Source organism: Grampus griseus (assembly GCF_964374135.1).
Source record: "Grampus griseus genome assembly, chromosome: 10".
Classification (NCBI taxonomy): domain Eukaryota; kingdom Metazoa; phylum Chordata; class Mammalia; order Artiodactyla; family Delphinidae; genus Grampus; species Grampus griseus.
In genome coordinates this window covers 52,777,451-52,798,744 of record NC_139004.1, presented here as the reverse complement: position 1 = coordinate 52,798,744, position 21,294 = coordinate 52,777,451, and the positions used below count along the sequence as shown (strand labels likewise).

The window sequence follows — 21,294 nt, the reverse complement described above, 5'->3', positions numbered from 1 at the left end:
GTGTTCCCACTGAACCAAGCCTACTTAGTGGCTGGAAGATCCATGTTTCAATGTCCATTCACGGGGTAGTTTAGTGAAGTGTCAGCACAGCTTCTCATGAAAATGAAAGAAAAACACGGGCTATATTTTCTTCCAACAGAACATCTGTAAACTGAATCCAAGATCAGCAATGTGTTGATAAAAGTTGAAACTGGGTGATGGGCACCCTAGAGATCATTATACCAACCTCTCCAACATATGTTGTTGTTTTTATTAATTACCTTGGTTTTTCTTTTTTCTTTTTTTTTTTTTTTGGCTGTGTTGGATCTTCCCTGCTGCACACACGCTTTTTTCTACTTGTGGTCAACCGGGGGCTACTTTTCGTTGAGGTGCGCAGGTTCATCATTGCAGTGGCTTCTCTTGTTGCAGAGCACGGGCTCTAGGCACGTGGGCTTCAGTAGTTGTGGCACGCGGGTTCTGTAGTCGTGGCTCGTGGGCTCTAGAGCGCAGGCTCAGTAGTTGTGGTGCCCAGGCTTAGCTGCTCCGGGGATCTTCCCAGACCAGGGCTTGAACCCATGTCCCCTGCATTGGCAGGCAGATTCTTAACCACGACGCCACCAGGGAAGCCCCCAATATATGTTTTGAAATTTCCAGAAGTTAAATAAAACATGTACATAATTTTTTCATAATTCTCATTAAAAAAGGGTCCTTCCAAGTGTGGCTGAATATAAGCCAACAGTTAACACTGGGGTTGGGGGAGAGCAGGGAGGGGGATGGAGATGGGCTGTTGGCTTTTTTTTTGCGGTACGCGGGCCTCTCACCGCAGCGGCCTCTCCCGCTGCGGAGCACAGGCTCCGGACGCGCAGGCCCAGCGGCCACGGCCCACGGGCCCAGCCACTCCGCGGCACGCGGGATCCTCCCGGACCGGGGCACGTACCCGCGTCCCCTGCATCAGCAGGCGGACTCCCAACCACTGCGCCACCAGGGAAGCCCGGGTTGTTTGCTTTTGATGTTTCTCTGTACATCTCTGCGATGTTTGGTTCACTGCAATAAGCTTCTCTTATAAGCCTTTTTGAAAAAAAGCACTTACATTAAATCAGCTATTTATATTAGAAAAGAGGGCTCTTCATAAGCAAAGACACTGCCTAGTGGAAAACTGTCCCCTCCACACCAGAATGTGGTCCATAAATATTTGCTGGCATCATGCTGTGAGCTCAGTGCTGCCTCATAGGAAAGCATGTTCACACATTATATAAAACTAGACTCTTGTCCTCTATGCTAAATAATCCTTTACCAGACAGCTCACGCTGGGGTGACAGTAGCAAATAAAATCTCATCCTTCCCTCCATGAAAGGGGACTTCTGGGAAGGACACCTGTTAAAAACACACCTCAACCTCCTCTGGATCTCAGAAATGTCCCAACCAAGGGACATTTCAGTACATTTCATTGCATCCTTAGATGAGGTTCAGGCCGCTCTAAGATCAGGTTCACTGCTGAGAGAGGCCAGTTACCTTCCTCAGAAAAACATGGTATAAATGTCAGTATCCGAGACTTTCCAGGAACAAAGAAGCCATCTTGATTAACGGCAAAAGTTTAAATATTTTTAATTTAAAAACTAAAAAGAGAGAGAGAGGGAGAGAAGGAAAATATTTTTCTTTTCTTTTTTTCCCTTTTTTAACCTTCAGCAGGCAAGGCTTTCAGTGTGTCCTGGAGAAGAGATGAGATGGGATTAAAAGGTAGGCAGGTTAGGTGGCTGCTGAGGCAGAGGGAACCCAACGAAGAACAGGATGGACACAGCGGGGAAGGGGGGCTGTGGAAGACAAGGTCACCTGGCACTCCTCCAGGACATCCCTGAGTCCCCAAGACCAGCCGCCCCTGAGTTTGAAGGGCAGCCTTGGGGAAGCTAGCCAGACACCTGCCAGCAGACCCAGACATTTCATCAGGAGGGTAGAGTTGTCGCTGCTGCAAATGACCCTAGTGACTTCCCGTGCTTGTCACCGAACTGCCAAGGTACACGCTGCTCACGCGAGTGGCACCCAGCAATCTTGGCTACAGAGAGAGGGGGGAAAGCCAGGAAATTCAGGCTCTGAAGTCTGAACTCCAAGTTCCTTTCTTTCTCCCATGTGTCCCCTTTGTCCACTTGGAAGGTTCTGATTGATAAGCTCCAATTTCAGGCCAAGGCAGGACCAACTGCAATGACCTTCTAAGAGTCTGAAAAGTAAAGCCAATGATGTGGAAGAAGGGAAATAATGATATTTTTTAAAAAAAGAAAAGAAAAAAGGGACTTGCCTGGCGGTCCATTGGTTAGTACTCTGCGCCTCCACTGCAAGGGGGCATGGGTTTGATCCCTGGTCGGGGAACTAAGATCACGCATGCCACGCAGAGCGGCCAAAACAACAACAACAACCACCAAAAAAACGGTTATATAGAGTTTGCCATGTGCCAGTGCGTGAATTTCCTAAGCATTCCACGTCTATCAACTCATTTAATCCTCACAACGATCTTAGGAGGTTAGTACTCTCTGCAGATGTGGAAGCTAAGTCTTCGTACCTTGCTCAGATCTCCTAGAAGATGATTACTTACATTTATAATAAGCAAACTGCAAATAATGATACATGGTAGCCACAAATTTCTCGACTGGATATCCTCCTATGACTGGGGTGAGGTTCTCTTCACACTGTATTTTGCATTCCAGAACTTCCACATAATGATCTGAAAGAACACACAAATTTTCAGGCAGTGTATCCATTATCTTCTTTTTTTTTTTTAACATCTTTATTGGGGTATAATTGCTTTACAATGGTGTGTTAGTTTCTGCTTTATAACAAAGTGAATCAGTCATACATAAACATATGTTCCCATATGTCTTCCCTCTTGCATCTCCCTCCCTCCCACCCTCCCTATCCCACCCCTCCAGGCTGTCACAAAGCACCGAGCCAATATCCCTGTGCCATGCGGCTGCTTCCCACTAGCTATCTACCTTACTACGTTTGTTAGTGTGTATATGTCCATGACTCTCTCTCGCCCCGTCACAGCTCACCCTTCCCCCTCCCCATAACCTCAAGTCCGTTCTCTAGGAGGTCTGCGTCGTATCCATTATTTTCTTAATGCCGCTTCTGCCCCACTGCCCCAAAAGATCAAGGTAAAAATGATAAATGATAAAATGATAAAAGTAAAATATTCACAACACTTATGATAAAGGGCTAAAATCTTTCACGCACAAAGTTTCCTAAATCAATAAGAAAAAGACGAATGTCCACTATAAAAATAGCCAAAAGGATGTTAATAGAAATTATAAAAAGGGCTAATAAACACTGTGAAAAGATCTAAACCACATTTGAAATTAAGAAATACAATTCTACCTAAAATAATGTAAGCTATTACATTGGCAAAATGTTTAAAATTTGATGATGTCCAGTGATAGGAAGAGAATAGTGAGACTCATGCTCTCATGTTCTGTTGGTAGGAGCAAAATAGGAACAAATGTTTTGGAGTACAATTTGGTAAAATTTATCAAAGGTTAAAATACACATATTCTCGGTGATTCCCTGGCAGTCCAGTGGTTAGGACTCTGCGCTTCCACTGCAGGGGACACAGGTTCGATCCCTTGTCAGGGAACTAGATCCCATATGCATGCCGCAACTAAGAGTTCTCATGCCACAACTAAAGATCCCAAGTGCCGCAACTAAGACCTGGTGCAGCCAAATAAATAAATAAAATAAAATAAAATTTTAAAAATACCTAAATATAGTCACATAGAAAGATGTCAAAGACTACATTTCCCAGCCTCCTTTGCAGTTAGGTTGGGGCCATGTGACTAAGTGAGCCATGAAATGTGGACAGTAACAACTGATGAATACTACTTCTGGGGCTGGTCCCTAACAACCTTCCAGGTGCCCCTTGGCCCCTCCCTTTTCTCCTTTCATTCAGCCAGAAGCGAAAGACTCCAGCATGATGATACACATTTTGCCAGCAAGACTGTAGGAACAGGCACTCTCCTACGTTACTGGTAGGAATGCAAAATGGTACCTTAAAATACCAAATAATTTATGTAAACCTTTACTCTGAACTATCAATCCCACTGATGTTGACTTTGCAAACACACTTCCATACTTAGCAAACAACAACAGCCCACTAAAATTCCCCATTGCAGTATTAGATGTAATAGCAAAAGATTGGAACAGCCCAAATATCTATCAGATAGTTGAATAAACTGGGGTACATCACTCCCCCAACCCTCAGTGGAGCACTTGGCAGTAATAAAAAGAATGACACAATCTCTACACACTAGTTAGGATATATTGTTAAGTGGAAAAAGCATAACATAGAATAGTGTTTAACGTATGGTACCTATTCTGTATGAAAGAAGCAGACACAAAAATAAAGGGAAAGTTGGGCTTCCCTGGTGGCGCAGTGGTTAAGAGTCCGCCTGTCGATACAGGGGACACGGTCCTGGTCCGGGAAGATCCCACATGCCGCGGAGCGGCTGGGCCCGTAAGCCATGGCCGCTGAGCCTGCGCGTCCGGAGCCTATGCTCCGCAACGGGAGAGGCCCCAACAGTGAGAGGCCCGTGTACAGCAAAATAAATAAATAAATAAAGGGAAAGTAGTTTTTTTTTTCTTTTTGCCTGCATTGCACAGCATGTGGGATCTTAGTTCCCCAATGAGGGATCAAACCCCTGCCCAATGCAGTGGAAGTGCGAAGTCTTAACCACTGGACCACCAGGGAAATCCCTAGGGAAAGTAGTTTTATATTCACACAACCTTTATAGAAAAAAATGCTTCAGGCAAGAATTCTCAACAGTGTGCCAAATCAGTGGGGGTAGGGTGGGGAGGGTTTGATGGACAGCAAGTTGTCCTAGTCTCGAAGCACCTGTCCACAAATTATTAATTTAAAAAGGAAAAACAGTAATTATATTGTGGAGAAACTGGAAAGCACCTCAACCAAATGTTTAAAACTTAGTGTCACCACTTCCCTGGTGGTCCAATGGTAAAAAATCCGCCTTCCAATGCAGGGGACGTGGGTTTGATCCCTGGTCAGGGAAGTAAGATCCCGCGTGCCGCGGGGCAACTAAGCCCGTGAGCCACAGCTACTGAGCTCGTGCACCTCAACAAGAGAGCCCGTGTGCTGCAACTAGGTGCTCCAGAGCCCGGGTGCCACAACTAGCGAGGGAAAACCCTCACGCCACAACTAGAGAGAAGCCCGCGTGCCACAACGAAGAGTAGCCCCTACTCGCTGCAACTAGAGAAAGCCCACACGAAGCAACGAAGACCCAACACAGCCAAAAATAAATAAATAGATAATTTTTTAAAAATTAAAAAAATAAAAGATAACCAATTTGCTAGAATATGGATGAACCTTGAGGACATTACGCTAAGTGAAATAGGCCAGTCGTAAGAGGACTAATACTGTATGATTCTGCTTATATGAGGTACCCAGAGTAATCAAATTCATAGACACAGAAGAAGAATGGTGGTTGCTAGGGACTGGGAAGGAGGAAGATGGAGAGTTAGTGTTTAATGGGTACAGAGTTTCAGTTTGGGAAGATGAAAAAGTTCTGGAGATGGATGGTGGTGAGGGCTGCACAACAATGTGAATGTACTTACTGCCAATGAACTGTACACATACACACGGTTAAAATAGTAAAGTTTTGTTCAAAATAAAAATTTAAGAAGATAACCAAATGCAATGTGTGGAACTTATTTTGAACATGATTCAAACCAATAAATTGGGAATTCCCTGGCAGTGGTTAGGACTCCATACTTTCACTGCTGGGGACCCGGGTTCAATCCCTGGTCGGGTAACTAAGATCCCACAAGTCGCACAGTGGGGCCAAGAAGAAGAAAAAAAAAAGAAAACACACAAAACCCCAACAAATTGTAAATTTAAGGAACACACATGTATGACATTTTTGAGATGACTGGGACACTGGATATTTGATGATGAGATCAAGGAACTGTTGTTAAAATTCTTTTAGGTGTGATGGTTCACTGGTTGAAAAAAACGAGTTCTTATCTTTTAGAGGTACCTACTGAAACATTACAAATGAAGTGATAACAACATCTGGGATTTGCTTCAAAGTAACATGAGGGATTTCCCTGGTGGTCCAGTGCTTAAGACTCCGAGCTCCTGATGCAGGTGCCCCGGATTCAATCCCTGGTCAGGGAACTAAATCCCGCATGCTGCAGCGAAGATCCCACCTGCCACAACTAAGACCTGGCACAGCCAAATAAATAAATAAATATATTTTTAAAATAATAGTAATAAAATAAGAGGTAAGTGGGTGGGAATTAGATGACACCCAGGTGACCCTGAGTTGACAATAGTGAAGCTGCATCATGGTGACATGGGGTTTCTTTACACTCTTCTATTCTTCGTATATGTTTGAAATTTTCCACAATAAAAAGGTTTTGTTAAGAAAAATAAAGGTACTCTGTGGAAAAAGAGATCCATGAGCAAAACAGTGATTCGAAAACAAAAACAGGGCTTCCCTGGTGGTGCAGTGGTTGAGAATCTGCCTGCCAATGCAGGGGACACGGGTTGGAGCACTGGTCTGGGAAGATCCCACATGCTGCGGAGCAACTAGGCCCGTGAGCCACAACTACTGAGCCTGCGCGTCTGGAGCCTGTGCTCCACAACAAGAGAGGCCGCAATAGTGAGAGGCCCGCACACCACGATGAAGAGCGGCCCCCGCTCGCCGCAACTGGAGAAAGCCCTCGCACAGAAACGAAGACCCAACACAGCCAAAAATAAATTAATAAGTAAAAAACAAAAACAAAAACCATCCTGGATTCAATAACTGTAAAAGAGCTGCCTACCCCAGGGTTTCTGAGAGCCATTAACCATCACAGGGCACAGAGACTCCAAGAGGCAGACGGTGCTCAGGCCAATCTCAGACCTATCTGACCTGGGTCCCCTTCCTGCAAGGTGCAGTTTGAGCATCCGTGTTCCCAAACCACTTAGGGATATCTCTTGGCCATTTCCCATTCTCTGGAGCATTGCTGCCCACTACTGGTTAAGGAGAAACCCTAGGGCTATTTATGTGTTTTCAATTGTTTTTCTTTCTTTCTTTTTTTTTGGCTGCACCGTGAAGCATGTGGGAATCTTAGTTCCCCGACCAGGGATCGAACCCACGACCCCTGCAGTGGAAGCACAGAGTCTTAATCACTGGACTGCCAGGGAAGTCCTCAATTTTCTTCATTCTTTCCTGTGTTTTCTAGACTTCCTATAATAAGCATGAATTATTTTATAGTCAGAAAATTTTTTTCCCAAAAGTTATCTTAGTGATGACTAATTAGAGGTTCATTATACTCTTCATTTTACCTTGATGTGTGCTGAAAAACTGCCATAATCAAAGTTATCTCCCTAAGGTGAGGCATGAGTTGCTTTGGGGCCCAGTTTTATTTTTCCAAAAGCCTATGGGAATCTGTAATCAAGTAGGGCTGATTAGGCAGACCTTCTCTGCTGGTCTGTATCTAGACACCATACTCACTGTTTCTCCAGAAGCTCCCGCCAAATCAGAGGCTGATCCATACATGTGTCAGCCACCCCGGTTACCCTTTCTTATGTAAGCTCAAAAGTTCCTCAGAGGCCACTCAAGTACCCAGAAGGCATGTAGAACCCACAGGGGCAGCTATGCCATTTATGTCGAGGACACAACCCACCACTAACCTGCTATAGAAAGATAGAAATCCTTGAAGTCCTTGATCTCCCGGGAGCCCTCGCAGGCAGCAAGACACTCATAAAAGGCCTTGAAGAAGTCAGGAAGGGCCAGCTCCATGTCTGTGATGCACGTTCTCCAGTTCTCACCGTTGTACCCCCGCACGGCTCGGATGAACAGGCTCTGGAATCATCAGAAAGTCTACAAATAATAAATGATGGAGAGGATGTGGAGAAAAGGGAATCCTCCTACACTGTCGGTGGGAATGTAAATTTGTACAGCCACTATGGAGAACCGTAATGACGTTCCTCAAAAAACTACAACTAGAGCTACCATATGACCCAGCAACTCCACTCCTGGGCATATATCCAGAGAAAACTCTAAATTCAAAAAGATACATGCATCCCTATGTTCATAGCAGCACTATTTACAATAGCCAAGACATGGAAGCAACCTAAGTGTCCATCAACAGGTTGCATGGATAAAGAAGATGGAATATTACTCAGCCATAAAAAGAGTGAAATAATGCCATTTGCAGCAACATAGATGGACCTAGAGATTATCATACTAAGTGAAGTAAGCCAGACAGAGAAAGACAAATACCATATGATATCACTTATATGTGGAATCTAAAAAATGATGCAAATGAACTTGTATACAAAACAGAAATAGGCTCACAAAGTAGGAAAACAAACTTATGGTTATCAAAGGGGAAAGGGGTAGGGGAGGGATAAACTGGGAATTTGGGATTAACAGATACACACTACTATATATAAAATAGGTAAACAACAAGGACCTACTGCATAGCACAGGGAACTATATTCAATAGCTTGTAATAACTATAATAGAAAAGAATCTGAAAAATAATACATATATATATATATTCTATGCGTAACTGAATCACTCTGCTATACACCTGAAACACTGTAAATCCACTATACTTCAATTAAAAAAAAACAAAAACAAACAAACAAACCAAAAGCAGGCTCTGGAAAGCAGAGAGAAGCCAAGGAAGGTCCAGACGTGAAGGGAGAGAGATCTGTCCTCCTGAAAGGAATCAGACCATCATCAAGCTCTACTCTCATTAGCTCTGGAGAAACCATGCTCACTCTTAATTATAAATAGGAAACCAATCAGTAACTTACCTATATCTAGACTTTTCTACCCTGTTCACAGTGGTACACTTATTTTATTTAATTCAAAAACTAGCAGGTGCAATCCACCAGAGGGCAGACAGCAGAAGCAAGAACTACAATCCTGCAACCTGCAGAGCGAAAACCACATTCACAGAAAGATAGACAAAATGAAAAGATAGAGGGCTATGTACCAGATGAAGGAACAAGATAAAACCTCAGAAAAACAATTAAATGAAGTGGAGATAGGCAACATCCCAGAAAAAGAATTCAGAATAATAATAGTGAAGATGACCCAGGACCTCGGAAAAAAGAATGGAGACAAAGATCAAGATGTCATAAATGTTTAACAAAAACCTAGAAGAATTAAAGAACAAACAAACAGAGATGAACAATACAATAACTGAAATGAAAAATACACCAGAAGGAATCAATAGCAGAATAACTGAGGCAGAACGGATAAGTGACCTGGAAGACAGAATGGTGGAATTCACTGCTGCGGAACAGAATAAAGAAAAAAGAATGAAAAGAAATGAAGACAGCCTAAGAGACCTCTGGGACAACATTAAACGCACCAACATTCATGTTATAGGGATCCCAGAAGGAGAAGAGAGAGAGAAAGGACCTGAGAAAATGTTTGAAGAGATTATAGTCGAAAACTTCCCTAACATGGGAAAGGAAATAGCCACCCAAGTCCAGGAAGCGCAGAGAGTCCCAGGCAGGATAAACCCAGGGAGAAACACACCAAGACACATAGCAACAAAACTGACAAAGAAAAATTATTAAAGGTAGCAAGTGAAAATGACAAATAACATTCAAGGAAACTCCCATAAGGTTAACAGCTGATTTCTCAGCAGAAACTCTACAAGCCAGAAGGGAGTGACATGATATATTTAAAGTGATGAAAGGGAAGAACCTACAACCAAGATTACTCTACCTAGCAAGGATCTCATTCAGATTCGATGGAGAAATCAGAAGTTTTACAGACAAGCGAAAGCTAAGAGAATTCAGCACCACCAAACCAGCTCTACAACAAATGCTAAAGGAACTTCTCTAAGTGGGAAACACAAGAGAAGAAAAGGCCCTATGAAAACAAACCCAAAACAATTAAGAAAATGGTAATAGGAACATACATATTGATAATTACCTTAAATGTGACTGGATTAAATGCTCCAATCAAAAAGACAAAGGCTCGCTGAATGGATACAAAAACAAGACCCATATATATGCTGTCTATAAGAGACCCACTTCAGACCTAAGGACACATACAGACTGAAAGTGAGGGGATGGAAAAAGATATTCCATGCAACTGGAAGTTAAAAGAAAGCTGGAGTAGTAATACTCATATCAGATAAAATAGACTTTAAAATAAAGAATGTTACAAGAGACAAGGAAGAACACTACATAATGATCAAGGGATCAATCCAAGAAGAAGATATAACAATTATAAATATATATGCACCCAACATAGGAGCACCTCAATACATAAGGCAAATGCTAACAGCTATAAAAGAGGAAATAGACAGTAGCACAATAATTGTTGGGGACTTTAACACCTCACTTACACCAGTGGACAGATCATCCAGAGAGAAAATTAATAAGGAAACACAAGCTTTAAATGACACAATAGACTAGATAGATTTAATTGATACGTATAGGACATTCCATCCAAAAACAGCAGATTACACTTTCTTCTCAAGTGCACATGGGACATTCTCCAGGATAGATCACATCTTGGGTCACACATCAAGCCTCAGTAAATTTAAGAAAATTGAAATCATATCAAGGATCTTTTCCAACCACAATGCTATGAGATTAGAAAAATTTACAGGGGAAAAAATGTAAAAACCACAAACACATGGAGGCTAAACAGTATGTTACTAAATAACCAAGAGATCACTGAAGAAATCAAAGAGGAAATCAAAAAATACCTAGAGACAAATGACAACGAAAACACGATCTAAAACCTATGGAATGTTTCTAGCAATACAATCCTACCTTAAGAAACATGAAAAATCTCAAATAAACAATCTAACCTTATACCTAAAGGAACTAGAGAAAGAAGAACAAACAAAACCCAAAGTTAGCTGAAGGAAGGAAATCATAAAGATCAGAGCAGAAATAAATGAAATAGAAACAAAGAAAACAATAGCAAAGATCAATAAAACTAAAAGGTGATTCTTTGAGAAGATAAATGAGATTGATAAACCTTTAGCCAGACTCATCAAGAAAAAGAGGGAGAGGACTCAAATCAATAAAATTAGAAATGAAACAGGAGAAGTTACAATGGACACCGCAGAAATACAAAGCATCATAAGAGACTACTACAAGCAACTCTATGCCAATAAAATAGACAAGCTGGAAGAAATGGACAAATTCTTAAAAAGATATAACCTTCCAAGACTGAACCAGGAAGAAATAGAAAATATGAACAGACCAATCACAAGTAATGAAATTGAAATTGTGATTAAAACTCTTCAAACAAACAAAAGTCCAGGACCAGGTGGCTTCACAGGTGAATTCTATCAAACATTTAGAGAAGAGCTAACACCCCATCCTTCTCAAACTCTTCCAAAATATTGCAGAGGAAGGAACACTCCCAAACTCATTCCACGAGGCCACCATCACCCTGATACAAAAACCAGACAAAGATACTACAAAAAAAGAAAATTACAGACCAATATCACTGATGAATACAGATGCAAAAATCCCCAACAAAACACTAGCAGACAGAATCCAACAACACATTAAAAGGATCATACCAGGCTTCCCTGGTGGCGCAGTGGTTGAGAGTCCGCCTGCCGATGCAGGGGACACGGGTTCGTGCCCCGGTCCGGGAAGATCCCACATGCCGCGGAGCGGCTGGGCCCGTGAGCCATGGCCGCTGAGCCTGCGTGTCCGGAGCCTGTGCTCCGCAACGGGAGAGGCCACAACAGTGAGAGGCCCGCGTACCACAACAAAAAAAAAAAAAAAAAAAAAAGGATTTACCATGATCAAGTGGGATTTATCCCAGGGATGCAAGGATTCTTCAATATATGCAAATCAATCAATGTGATACACCATATTAACAAACTGAAGAATAAAAACCATATGATCATCTCAATAGATGCAGAAAAAGCTTTTGACAAAATTCAACACCAATTTATGATAAAAACTCTCCAGAAAGTGGGCATAGAGGGAACCTACCTCAACATAATAAAGGCCATATACGACAACCCACAGCCAACATCATTCTCAATGGTGAAAAACTGAAAGCATTTCCTCTAAGATTAGGAACAAGACAAGATGTCCACTCTCGCCACTATTATTCAACATAGTTTTGGAAGTCCTAGCCACGGCAATCAGAGAAGAAAAAGAAATAAAAGGAATACAAAGTGGAAAAGAAGAAGTAAAACTGTCACTCTTTGCAGATGACATGATACTATACATAGAGAATCCTAAAGATGCCACCAGAAAACTACTAGAGCTAATCAATGAATCTGGTAAAGTTGCAGGATACAAAATTAATGCACAAAAGTCTCTTGCACACCTATACACTAATGATGAAAAATCAGAAAGAGAAACTAAGGAAACAATCCCATTCACCACTGCAACAAAAAGAATAAAATACCTAGGAATAAACCTACCTAAAGAGGTAAAACACCTGTACTCAGAAAACTATAAGACACTGATGAAAGAAAGCAAAGATGACACAAACTGATGGAGAGATATACCATGTTCTCTCTTTCGTTCAGATTATTTTCAAATCACTGTTTAGTAATGTGTGTTTTATCTTAATTAAAAAAAAAAGTAACAGGCACTTGATAATAAAATCAAGTTTGAATAAAGGAAAAAAAGAAAACTCTAGTGACAGAAACCAGAGCAGTGGCTGCCAGGAGTCAGGGGGTAGGGCAAAGCCTGGACTGCACAGGGGTATGAGGGAACTTTTTAGGGGAGAAGAAAATATTCTACATCATGATTGTGGTGGTACCTTTGACAAAACTCATCGAATTACACACTTAAAATTAGTAAATAAGTTTTAAATCGATTCAAGGAAAAGATAAAGCTTAAGCAAGTGTCAGATACCCCTCCCCCTAACAGTGAAGTATGAACTAGGAGTGCCACACATCAGTACAAGTTCCTGGGGAGGGCAGCCACGTGCCAGATAGTGGAAACGTCAAGGAATTTCTGCTAACTGTTGCCTGGAGCAGGTAAAAGAAATAATTAGGGCTGAGGAAGCAGCCCGGTTTCACAAGAAATAAGTGGAGATCTTGGACGCATGCGGAAACCTGACAAATTGGAGGGGCCAAGACAGGCCTTGAAATATGCATGGGGCTCTCTATTTGTAGTTTTGTTTTCAGTTGCTCTGGAATGGGGTATTTGAGGGTCACCCCTGGGACCTGAAATTTTCACCCAACTAAAGGCCTCAGGTTAAGAAGGTGGGTCTCCTTATACCTCCTGGGCAGGCAGCATTTCCTGGAAACAAGACAGGCAGAGAGCTGAAGGGCCTTTGTCTGGAGATTGGGTACGAGAGCAGCAACACCAGGCCGCTGGCTCTGCAGAAATGGCAGCGTGGCAGCAGCAGGAAAGTCCTGCAGAGAGAGGAAGCCCCTGGGCACGGTGGGGATGGTGGGGAGGGGGCAGCCCGCCACACCCAGCAGGACTCCAAAGAGGGCAAGAAGGGTGCAGCTGCTTGCAGTGAAGCACAGTGCATTCTGCTCCCCAAACCCTACCCCAAAAATGACAGGGAAGAAAGTAAAAAGACTTCAGTCCTTTCATGGGAGAACTGTAAAGGAGCAAGCAGCAGACAAGAGATTTCAACAACTTTTGGAAAGACAAAAAAACAAATTATCAGAGAGGAGGGACCTCAGAGCAGGCGAGCTACACACTCGTAGGCACCTGCAGGCACCAGGGACCACAGAGGCTGGCACAAGGCATGGGAAAGAAAGCAGGGCTGAAAGTCTGAACAGAGCTGTTGGAACCCTGGGTTCCCCCACCAGCGCCCACCTGCTCACCTAAGGGACCACACCTCCCAAAGCCGCTCCTTGCCAGAGACTGGTGGTCTCTTCTAGAGACTCTACCCATAAAGGCTGAGGGGCCAGGGAGCAGGCATAGCAGAGCCTGCTATCAGTCCAGGCATGGGCTGAAAAACCAGGAATCAGGTAAGGTCTCAGACTCAGCTGTGAGACCCCCATCCCTCTCCCGAGACTGGCTCTCAGACACCAGTAGAGAAGCACGGACACCCCACCAGCCCTGCAGGAGGCTGGAGAATCCTTCCCTGGAAAACTGAAGGGCTCCAGGAAAGAGACTTCGCCCACTATGTTTGAGGGTCACCACCAGTGAAAAAGTGAGCTTGAGATCTGGTCCCACGATAGGAAACCCTGGAGTCATACCTTAGGATCTAACGGCTCCCATGGGTACTTTCAACACATCCCTCTGTTTTCAACCCTCCACTGGTACCCACACCCCCAGAGCCCGAGCTCGACAGGGCCGGACAACAGTAAGTGCTCAAAGGGCTCAGATTCTTCCTCTTCTTATTATCCTCATTCATTCTCATCAGAATTCCGCGCTGCAGATGCAGAGACTTAAGTAGCCTCCAATCTGTCAAGTCAGTCCTCCTAGCGCCTCTATTTCCTTTCCAACTTAAGATATAAAGTTGTGTGTGTGTATTAATATATATGTTTCCTAGCTTCATCAGAAATGGAGAATTATATTTCTGTTTCTCCTATTCTTGGTCATTTTCAGATGATTTCCAAGACACGTCTTTATTCTACCATCTTATTCTACCATCACATGACCATATTTTTAAAATGTAGCATTTAGAAAAAAGTGGCTTTAAAATCATCATGGAAAGTAAAATTGCATTCTTAAATGGATCAGCTAGGTGTTAAAAAGGCAATCATTTCTATTGTCATAATATTCACTAAATGTCATCAAAAATCACTAGCAGTCCTTTGATGTCAATAGATGTTCACTGAGATACGCTTCTTTGACAGCTCGCATTGCAAATAACCACTGTGTAAAAATGCAAATATACCTCATACAACTTGGTTTCCAAGTCTTTAATGTAGTCCTCGGCATCGGGCAGGCTCTTATAATAAGCCATGTTTCTCTTCATCATTTCATCATCAGGATGCTTCAGTAGATAGGTGTGAGCAGCTGCAATGGCTTTTGGAAGATTATTTGCCTAAAATACAAAGAAGAAAGAGAAAAGCTACTCAATGGGTGATGAGCGTGAACGTCTGTTCAGTCCTTCGGCAACTTTGTGTTTCTACACAATGTTGGAAGCGAAGGGTTCAGTGATTTCCAAGACCCAGCAAGACCTGGTCCAGCCACTCTGGAAGAGTGTTCATTCGCTGCAGGTGAGTAGATGGCCTTTGTGTGCCTGTCCCGATCTACGCCCTGCAGTCTCCACCCTACCCTGCCCTGCCCAGGAGGCTGGTGTACAGGCTGTCACAGCGGACTCCCTTGTCCCCATAGCTTCCAGTGGGTTCATCAATGAGGAGCTCCAACAGGAACCCAACAGGAGACTGAAGGAAGGGAAGAGAATAAGGCTGGGCTGTTAGTGTCCTGGCTCCCTCCCTGCAAGGTCGCTCCCTTGACTGAAGGTCACAGCCCCTCTCAAAGGGGGCCTCTCCTTCTGGTATCTCTCCTTCTGGCTTCCAGCAATTGGTCTCTCCCTTGCCCCTTCTGGCCTGGGTGGGGGAGTGTCACACCTCACTATCACTAGCCCTTGTAAATACCTGCTTTATTAAAAGTTCCTCCAACTACCCAGTATGACTATATCACATCTTTTCTGCCAGAACCTTGACAGATGTATCAATACTTTCCAGAGTCTCTCACAGAATCTCCACTTCACTGTTCTCAGTGATTCCCACCACCTCCTCACTTACTCATCCATTCACTCAGCAAATATTTGTTTCAAGCTTCCTACATGCCAGGCACTGTTCTAGGAAATGGGTCTGTAACAATGAGCAAAACAGGGAAAGAATCCCTGCCTTTACGTACTGGACATGCAGGTGAGCCCTCCCTATTCCCGTAACCTTGATCAAGAGTCTTTTTTTTTTGGTGGGGGGACATGCCTCCTTATGACCTGTTTATTTCAAGTAACTGACCCAACCTGTACCAAATGGATTCATTTCCTCTCTCTCTCCTCTATCTATATATATAGATACACACACACACACACACACACACACACATCATATACATGGGTCTACAGGTGAATACTTGCAGATAGACATGTTGACATGTAACTTTACTATTTCATGGATATATGTGTACTAATATATTTTATACACTATATAATGTAATATATGTAATACATTATAATTAAAATGTATATAATTATTTTTGTAAATAAGTTCATTTGTATCTTTTTTCTTAGATTCTGCATATAAGTGATATCATATGATATTTCTCTGACTTACTTCACTCAGTATGACAGTCTCTAGCAACTCCATGTTGCTGCAAATGGCATTATTTCGTTCTTTTTTATGGCTGAGTAATATTCCATTGTATATATGTTCCACATCTTCTTTATCCATTCATCTGTTGATGGACATTTAGGTTGCTTCCATGTCACAGCTATTGTAAACAATGCTGCAATGAACACTGAGGTGCATGCATCCTTTCAGACCGTGTTTTTCTCCAGATATATGCCCAGGAGTGGGTTTGTTGGGTCATATGGTAGCTCTATATTTGTTTTTTTAAGGAACCTCCATACTGTTCTCCACAGTGGCTATACCAATTTACACTCCCACTAACAGTATAGGAGGGCTCCCTTCTCTCCACACCCTCTCCAGCATTTATTGTTTGTGAATTTTTTGATGATAGCATCTTTTGTGTCATCCTGTGTTCTGTCTCCCTGCTTTTCACACCTCTTTGTGGTCTCAGCTAATGTGTCTGTCTCCCCTTCCAGCCTCTGAGCCTTGAAGGACCCAGCAGTGTCATTCATGTCTGCACTCCTGGTACCTGGCACAGTTCCTGCAACAAAGCAGGACTTGGTAAGTACAAGTGATTTGGATGTAACACCACCACTGCATAATATTTTCATGAAATTAATTCATGTTTCCCTCTATTTCCCCCTCTCTCTCTTCTCCTCATTAGGTGGTGGTCAGCTGATTCTGAGTTTCACTGCCTCATGGGAGGTAGCTGTCTGGTCAGGACACAGAAACATGACAAAAGCCCCTGTACTCTTGAGAGAACTTGGCAAGTATGGGAAGAGGAGGAAATAGGGAGAGGGAGCTGCAGGAAGAAGCTGACTGGCCTGGAAGAAGAAGAGGGAGGAAGGGGAACCCTCTAGGCCAGAAGAAAGTCCCCCTTGGGGTCTGCAGGGGCAGCAAGGTCTGTGGCCCTTGACCTTCAGGTTTGGCACCTGCAGGCGGAGCCCAGGAGAGCAGAAGTCCTTAGAGAGGAATGGGATGCTCTGGGGGCGGGAGGCTCAAGAGGTGGGCAGCCGAGGATAGGGACACCTCCCTGTGTGGACACGCAAGCAGCAAACAGAGGATCCCCTGCGATGCCCTGGCTCCTCGGTGCCCTGGAATCACAGCACAACCTGGTGGGGGGGAGGGGAGGCCCCCGGATCTCGTGCACAGAGACTCCTTCAGCCAATCCAGAGGGACACTCGGGGGCAAGAATTAGGGAATTCAGTTTGGAGAGAGAAAAATAAAGGGATACTTGGCACACTCTGGATTTCTGAGAATCAAAGGATAGCACATACCTGTGCAAAATTGCCCCAGCATGGGAGCCCAGTCATTTGGAGACAATGGCAGTGGCTGCCCTGGAGGAGTGATGGGTGGTGATAACGACAGACTCCCAGAAGCCAGTGCTGATATTTGGAGAATGCCAGCTAGTGACCTGGAGTGCGACTGCCTTTTTTTTTTTTTGGCTCTGCTGCCGGCTGCTTGTGGGATCTTAGCTCATGGACCACGGATGGAACTCTGGGCTGGGGTGGGGGGGGGGCGGAAGGGGGATGGGGAAGCACAGAGTCCTAACCACTGGACCACCAGGGAATTCCCAGAACTGCCTTTGAAAGAGGTCTACAGACAGCTTTATACTCCTGGCTGGAAAAAGGCCAGTCTGGCAGCCAGAAGGAAGGGAAGAGTATGAATGCAGCCCTTTTTAAAGCATGTGCCAATGAAATTAGATTCTCTGATTCTCAGAAGAGCACTTAGAAAGAGTGGCACAGGGTGGGATTTTTAAGGCCTCTCACTCAGGACCTGAGTTTTACAAAATGGAATCCCTTCCTGAAGGATGATTTTATTCACTTTTAACTCCAGCTCTGTCAGCTGGAGCATGGAGCCACACCTTGACAGGTAAACCTCTGACAGCCCCCAGGCAGGTTTTAGAGAAGGAGGGGGTGGGGGAACCTACCCTGCCATGGGTTCCTGAGAGACAGCCACCTGCATGAGAGGCTCCCAGTCACCTGCCAAACCAGCCACCCCTCAACCAGGGGAGGACAGAGTCCAGGTCCAGGCAAAGAGGGGGTAAGCATGCCTGTGAGGCAGCCAGCTCTGTCAGCTCAGAGTTCAACAGTCACCAAGGATTTGATAAAGCGCTGGGGCCCACCTGTTCCTCGGCCTGTGGGGAAGATGAGCATTTCATGGAGATGGCGGCCACAGAGAGAACCCACAGCTCATGACATGAACCTAAGTCAGGCTGGGGGCATGAAACCTACCGTGGTTTCAGATCCTGCTAGGGCAGGAAGCACCATCCATCTCCAGTACCTGTCGCCAGCCGAATGAATGTGCCTGTCACCAATTATTTCCTCTCTACCCAGAAACAGAGTTTGAAAATACAAACTCCATTAAGGAAAACAAAAAATCAGCCACACAATATCATCACTTTTTCAGTGATTTTCAGTTGAAGCAATTAAGTGAAGGTTCTGGTTTATTTATAAAATTCTAAACTTCTCCCTGCCCTGTAAGTGATCTCAAAATACTAAGACAGATGGTATTATACTGACTTTTGTTTTTTGGCTGCACCCCACAGCTTGCAGGATCCTAGTTCCCTGACCTGGGATCGAACCCATGCCCCCTGCCGTGGAAGTGCGGAGCCTTAACCACTGGACCGCCAGGGAATTCCCTATACTGACTTATAAGTAAGTGATTGTTACAAGACCTACAAAGGGTTTTGAGAGAAGCTATGAACTTCCTAACCTTTGAGGATGTCAGGATGGAGGAAACCCCTGCCTTCCGGTCATATTGTAGCACTGCAGTCCCCTCCTCCCTGCAGCACTTGTTTCAAAGTCATCTGTATATTAGAGAAATCAGAGCTTCCACTATTCTCCAGGTTTAAAAATAAAACGTTTTCCCCTCGATTATGTGACTCAAATTTGGCTCAGACTGTATTTGCCAAAAGTTCTACAAAAAAGAGAGAGGATTAAAACGAGTCCTTTTTAGCGTAAAAAATACTGCTTGTATGAGTCAGCCATTATTTCTGCATTTCATACATTCTGGAAATGTATTAATCTTATCCCCGTTCTATTTTAAAATTGTCTTTTTATTGCCAGGACAAACATTCACAAATCTGATACTTATATAAAACTGTAATCAGGCATAGAAATAACCCAGCTTTTCTCCTATTTAGGGTTTCTGCTGTTTTATGGCTCATATGAATGCAACAGACACGCAGCTCCGTTTCAGGGAAATATGAAAAACAGATCTTGCAGCCCAAAGACTGAAAGCAAAGTTTAAAAACTCGTTTTCGGTTAGAGAAAATAGAAACTGGACTTTGAGAGGGCTCTATTGGCAACACCCGGTGAAGACCCACCAAGCTAAAACCTGTTTATCCAGTAACAGGGAATTCGGCCCCTCTTAAAACTTGTGGGTCCCCAGAGTAAGGACTTAAAGGACAGAGACTGCAATCTGTGGCTCTTTTTAGCCAGCAATCACAGGCAGAATGTAAGCAGCCACAAAAAGGAGGAAGACAACTGTGTTACATTCTAGATGAAAGACAGCCAGCCCAGAGCGCCAGCCCTGATGAATCACAGCGCTCAGCTGCTTCTCCTCCAGGCAGGGAAGTGTCCTTCCAAGGAGCCCTGCCCTTTCCTGGCCTTAATTTCCTCTTTAAAAGGGACCGGCCGGCTCCGCAGGTCCTCTTCCGCCCTATTACTGAAAGGCACCACTCACTTGAGAAATGGGATTTTAATCGTATATACCAAAAAAGGAGTCTGTCTTCAAATAACACTGTGCTAGGCGTTCTATGTATGTTCTCCGCCTCAGAACAACCCTTCAAGAAAAGTATTTTCATCTCTATTGAAGATGAAGAATAGGGGGAACAGGATTTGAAGGCGTCCTTCCGCAGCGCGGGGTGGGAAAGAACTAAGTCAAGAAAGAGCGTTGGGACGCGCCCCAGGACCGAGGGACAGAGCCTGGGCCTAAGGGGCGGGGCCTAGGCTTGGGGGGCGGGGCGAGGCGAGGCGGACTTGCCTTGAAGTAGGCGAACTGCAGGAACTTGTAGGGCTCTCGGCGCTGGAAGTCGGCCAGCACTTCGCGGCTGGGCTGCGACTGGCGGAAGGCCGGCAGGCCCTGCTTGCAGCGCTTGAGGCAGTGCGCGCGGCGCAGCAGGCCCCCGAAGAGGCGCAGCTCCGGGTGACGCGCGAGGCCGGCGGCGGGCTCGGGCTGCGGCGTCGCGCTGCAGTTGCGGTGGCAGAAGGCCTCGCTGTCGCGTAGCAGGCGGTGCAGCCGCAGGCTGATCTCCAGATAGACCACGCTCTCCGCCCAGTGCTCGCCGCTATATTGGTCCAGCGCGTGCCGGTAGGCCGACTCGAGCGGCATCAGCTCGTCCCGAGGGAAGCTGCGGAAGCTGTAGCGCTCGTACTGGGCGCGCCCGGAGCGCAGCGCGCAGCCAGCGCACAGCAGCGCCAGCAGCGCCGCAGCCGCCCGGCGCCCCGGCTCCATCGCTCCCGACGGAAGGAAGGAAGGAAGGAAGGAAGGAGGGGTGCGAGAAGGAAAGGAAGCGGGAGGACTGAGCGACGCGGCGAGCCGAATGCTGGGGAGGCGGGGACGCCAGCCTCCGGCCCGCCCCGTCCGGCTGCCCCTCCCCACCCAATCCGGGGGTCCGGGCGAAGCTGCCCGCGCGGAGTGGGTGTCCTGGGGAGGGGCGCTGCCCTCTAGTTCCTGCACGATCTAACCCGTGATCCTGGGCTCCACGGTTAGCTCCTTTATAAAGAGGGCGGTCTGCAAGCCAGGCGCGGCCCTAATGGATCATAGATCAGCGCTGCTTACACTTTAGAATCTCTTAGAGGACTTGTGAAAACGCAGATTCCTGGACCGTGACCCCAGAGTTTCTCATTCAGCAAGTCTGGTTGGGATGGGGGTCTGAGGATCTGCGATTCTAACCAGCACCCTGATGAGACTGATCCTGCGGGTCCACGGCCTACACTTTGATGGCACTGCGACGACCTCATTTCAATGAGAAAGACAATGCATAAACAAAATTAATAAGAATGTCAGTGGCGCTTTGTAAACTGTTAAGCTAATCAAGTTGAAGATGCACACACCTTATGACTGCCATTCCACTCCTCAGAATACGCTGGA

At 45.0% G+C, this 21,294-nt stretch overlaps 1 protein-coding gene across 1 annotated transcript in view; it reads right to left on the bottom strand.

Annotated features, from left to right (window-relative positions):
* CRTAP (cartilage associated protein) overlaps positions 1–20,657 on the bottom strand; it is a 32,998-nt gene extending 12,341 nt beyond the window's left edge. The window contains exons 1-4 of the mRNA XM_082664086.1: positions 20,185–20,657; positions 14,790–14,939; positions 7,652–7,823; positions 2,564–2,692 (exon numbers count right to left, since the gene is read on the bottom strand). Coding sequence (XP_082520212.1) covers positions 2,564–2,692; positions 7,652–7,823; positions 14,790–14,939; positions 20,185–20,655 — 922 coding nt within the window. The 5' untranslated portion in view covers positions 20,656–20,657. The remainder of the gene's footprint in view (positions 1–2,563; positions 2,693–7,651; positions 7,824–14,789; positions 14,940–20,184) is intronic.
* Between the last annotated feature and the right edge of the window lie 637 nt (positions 20,658–21,294).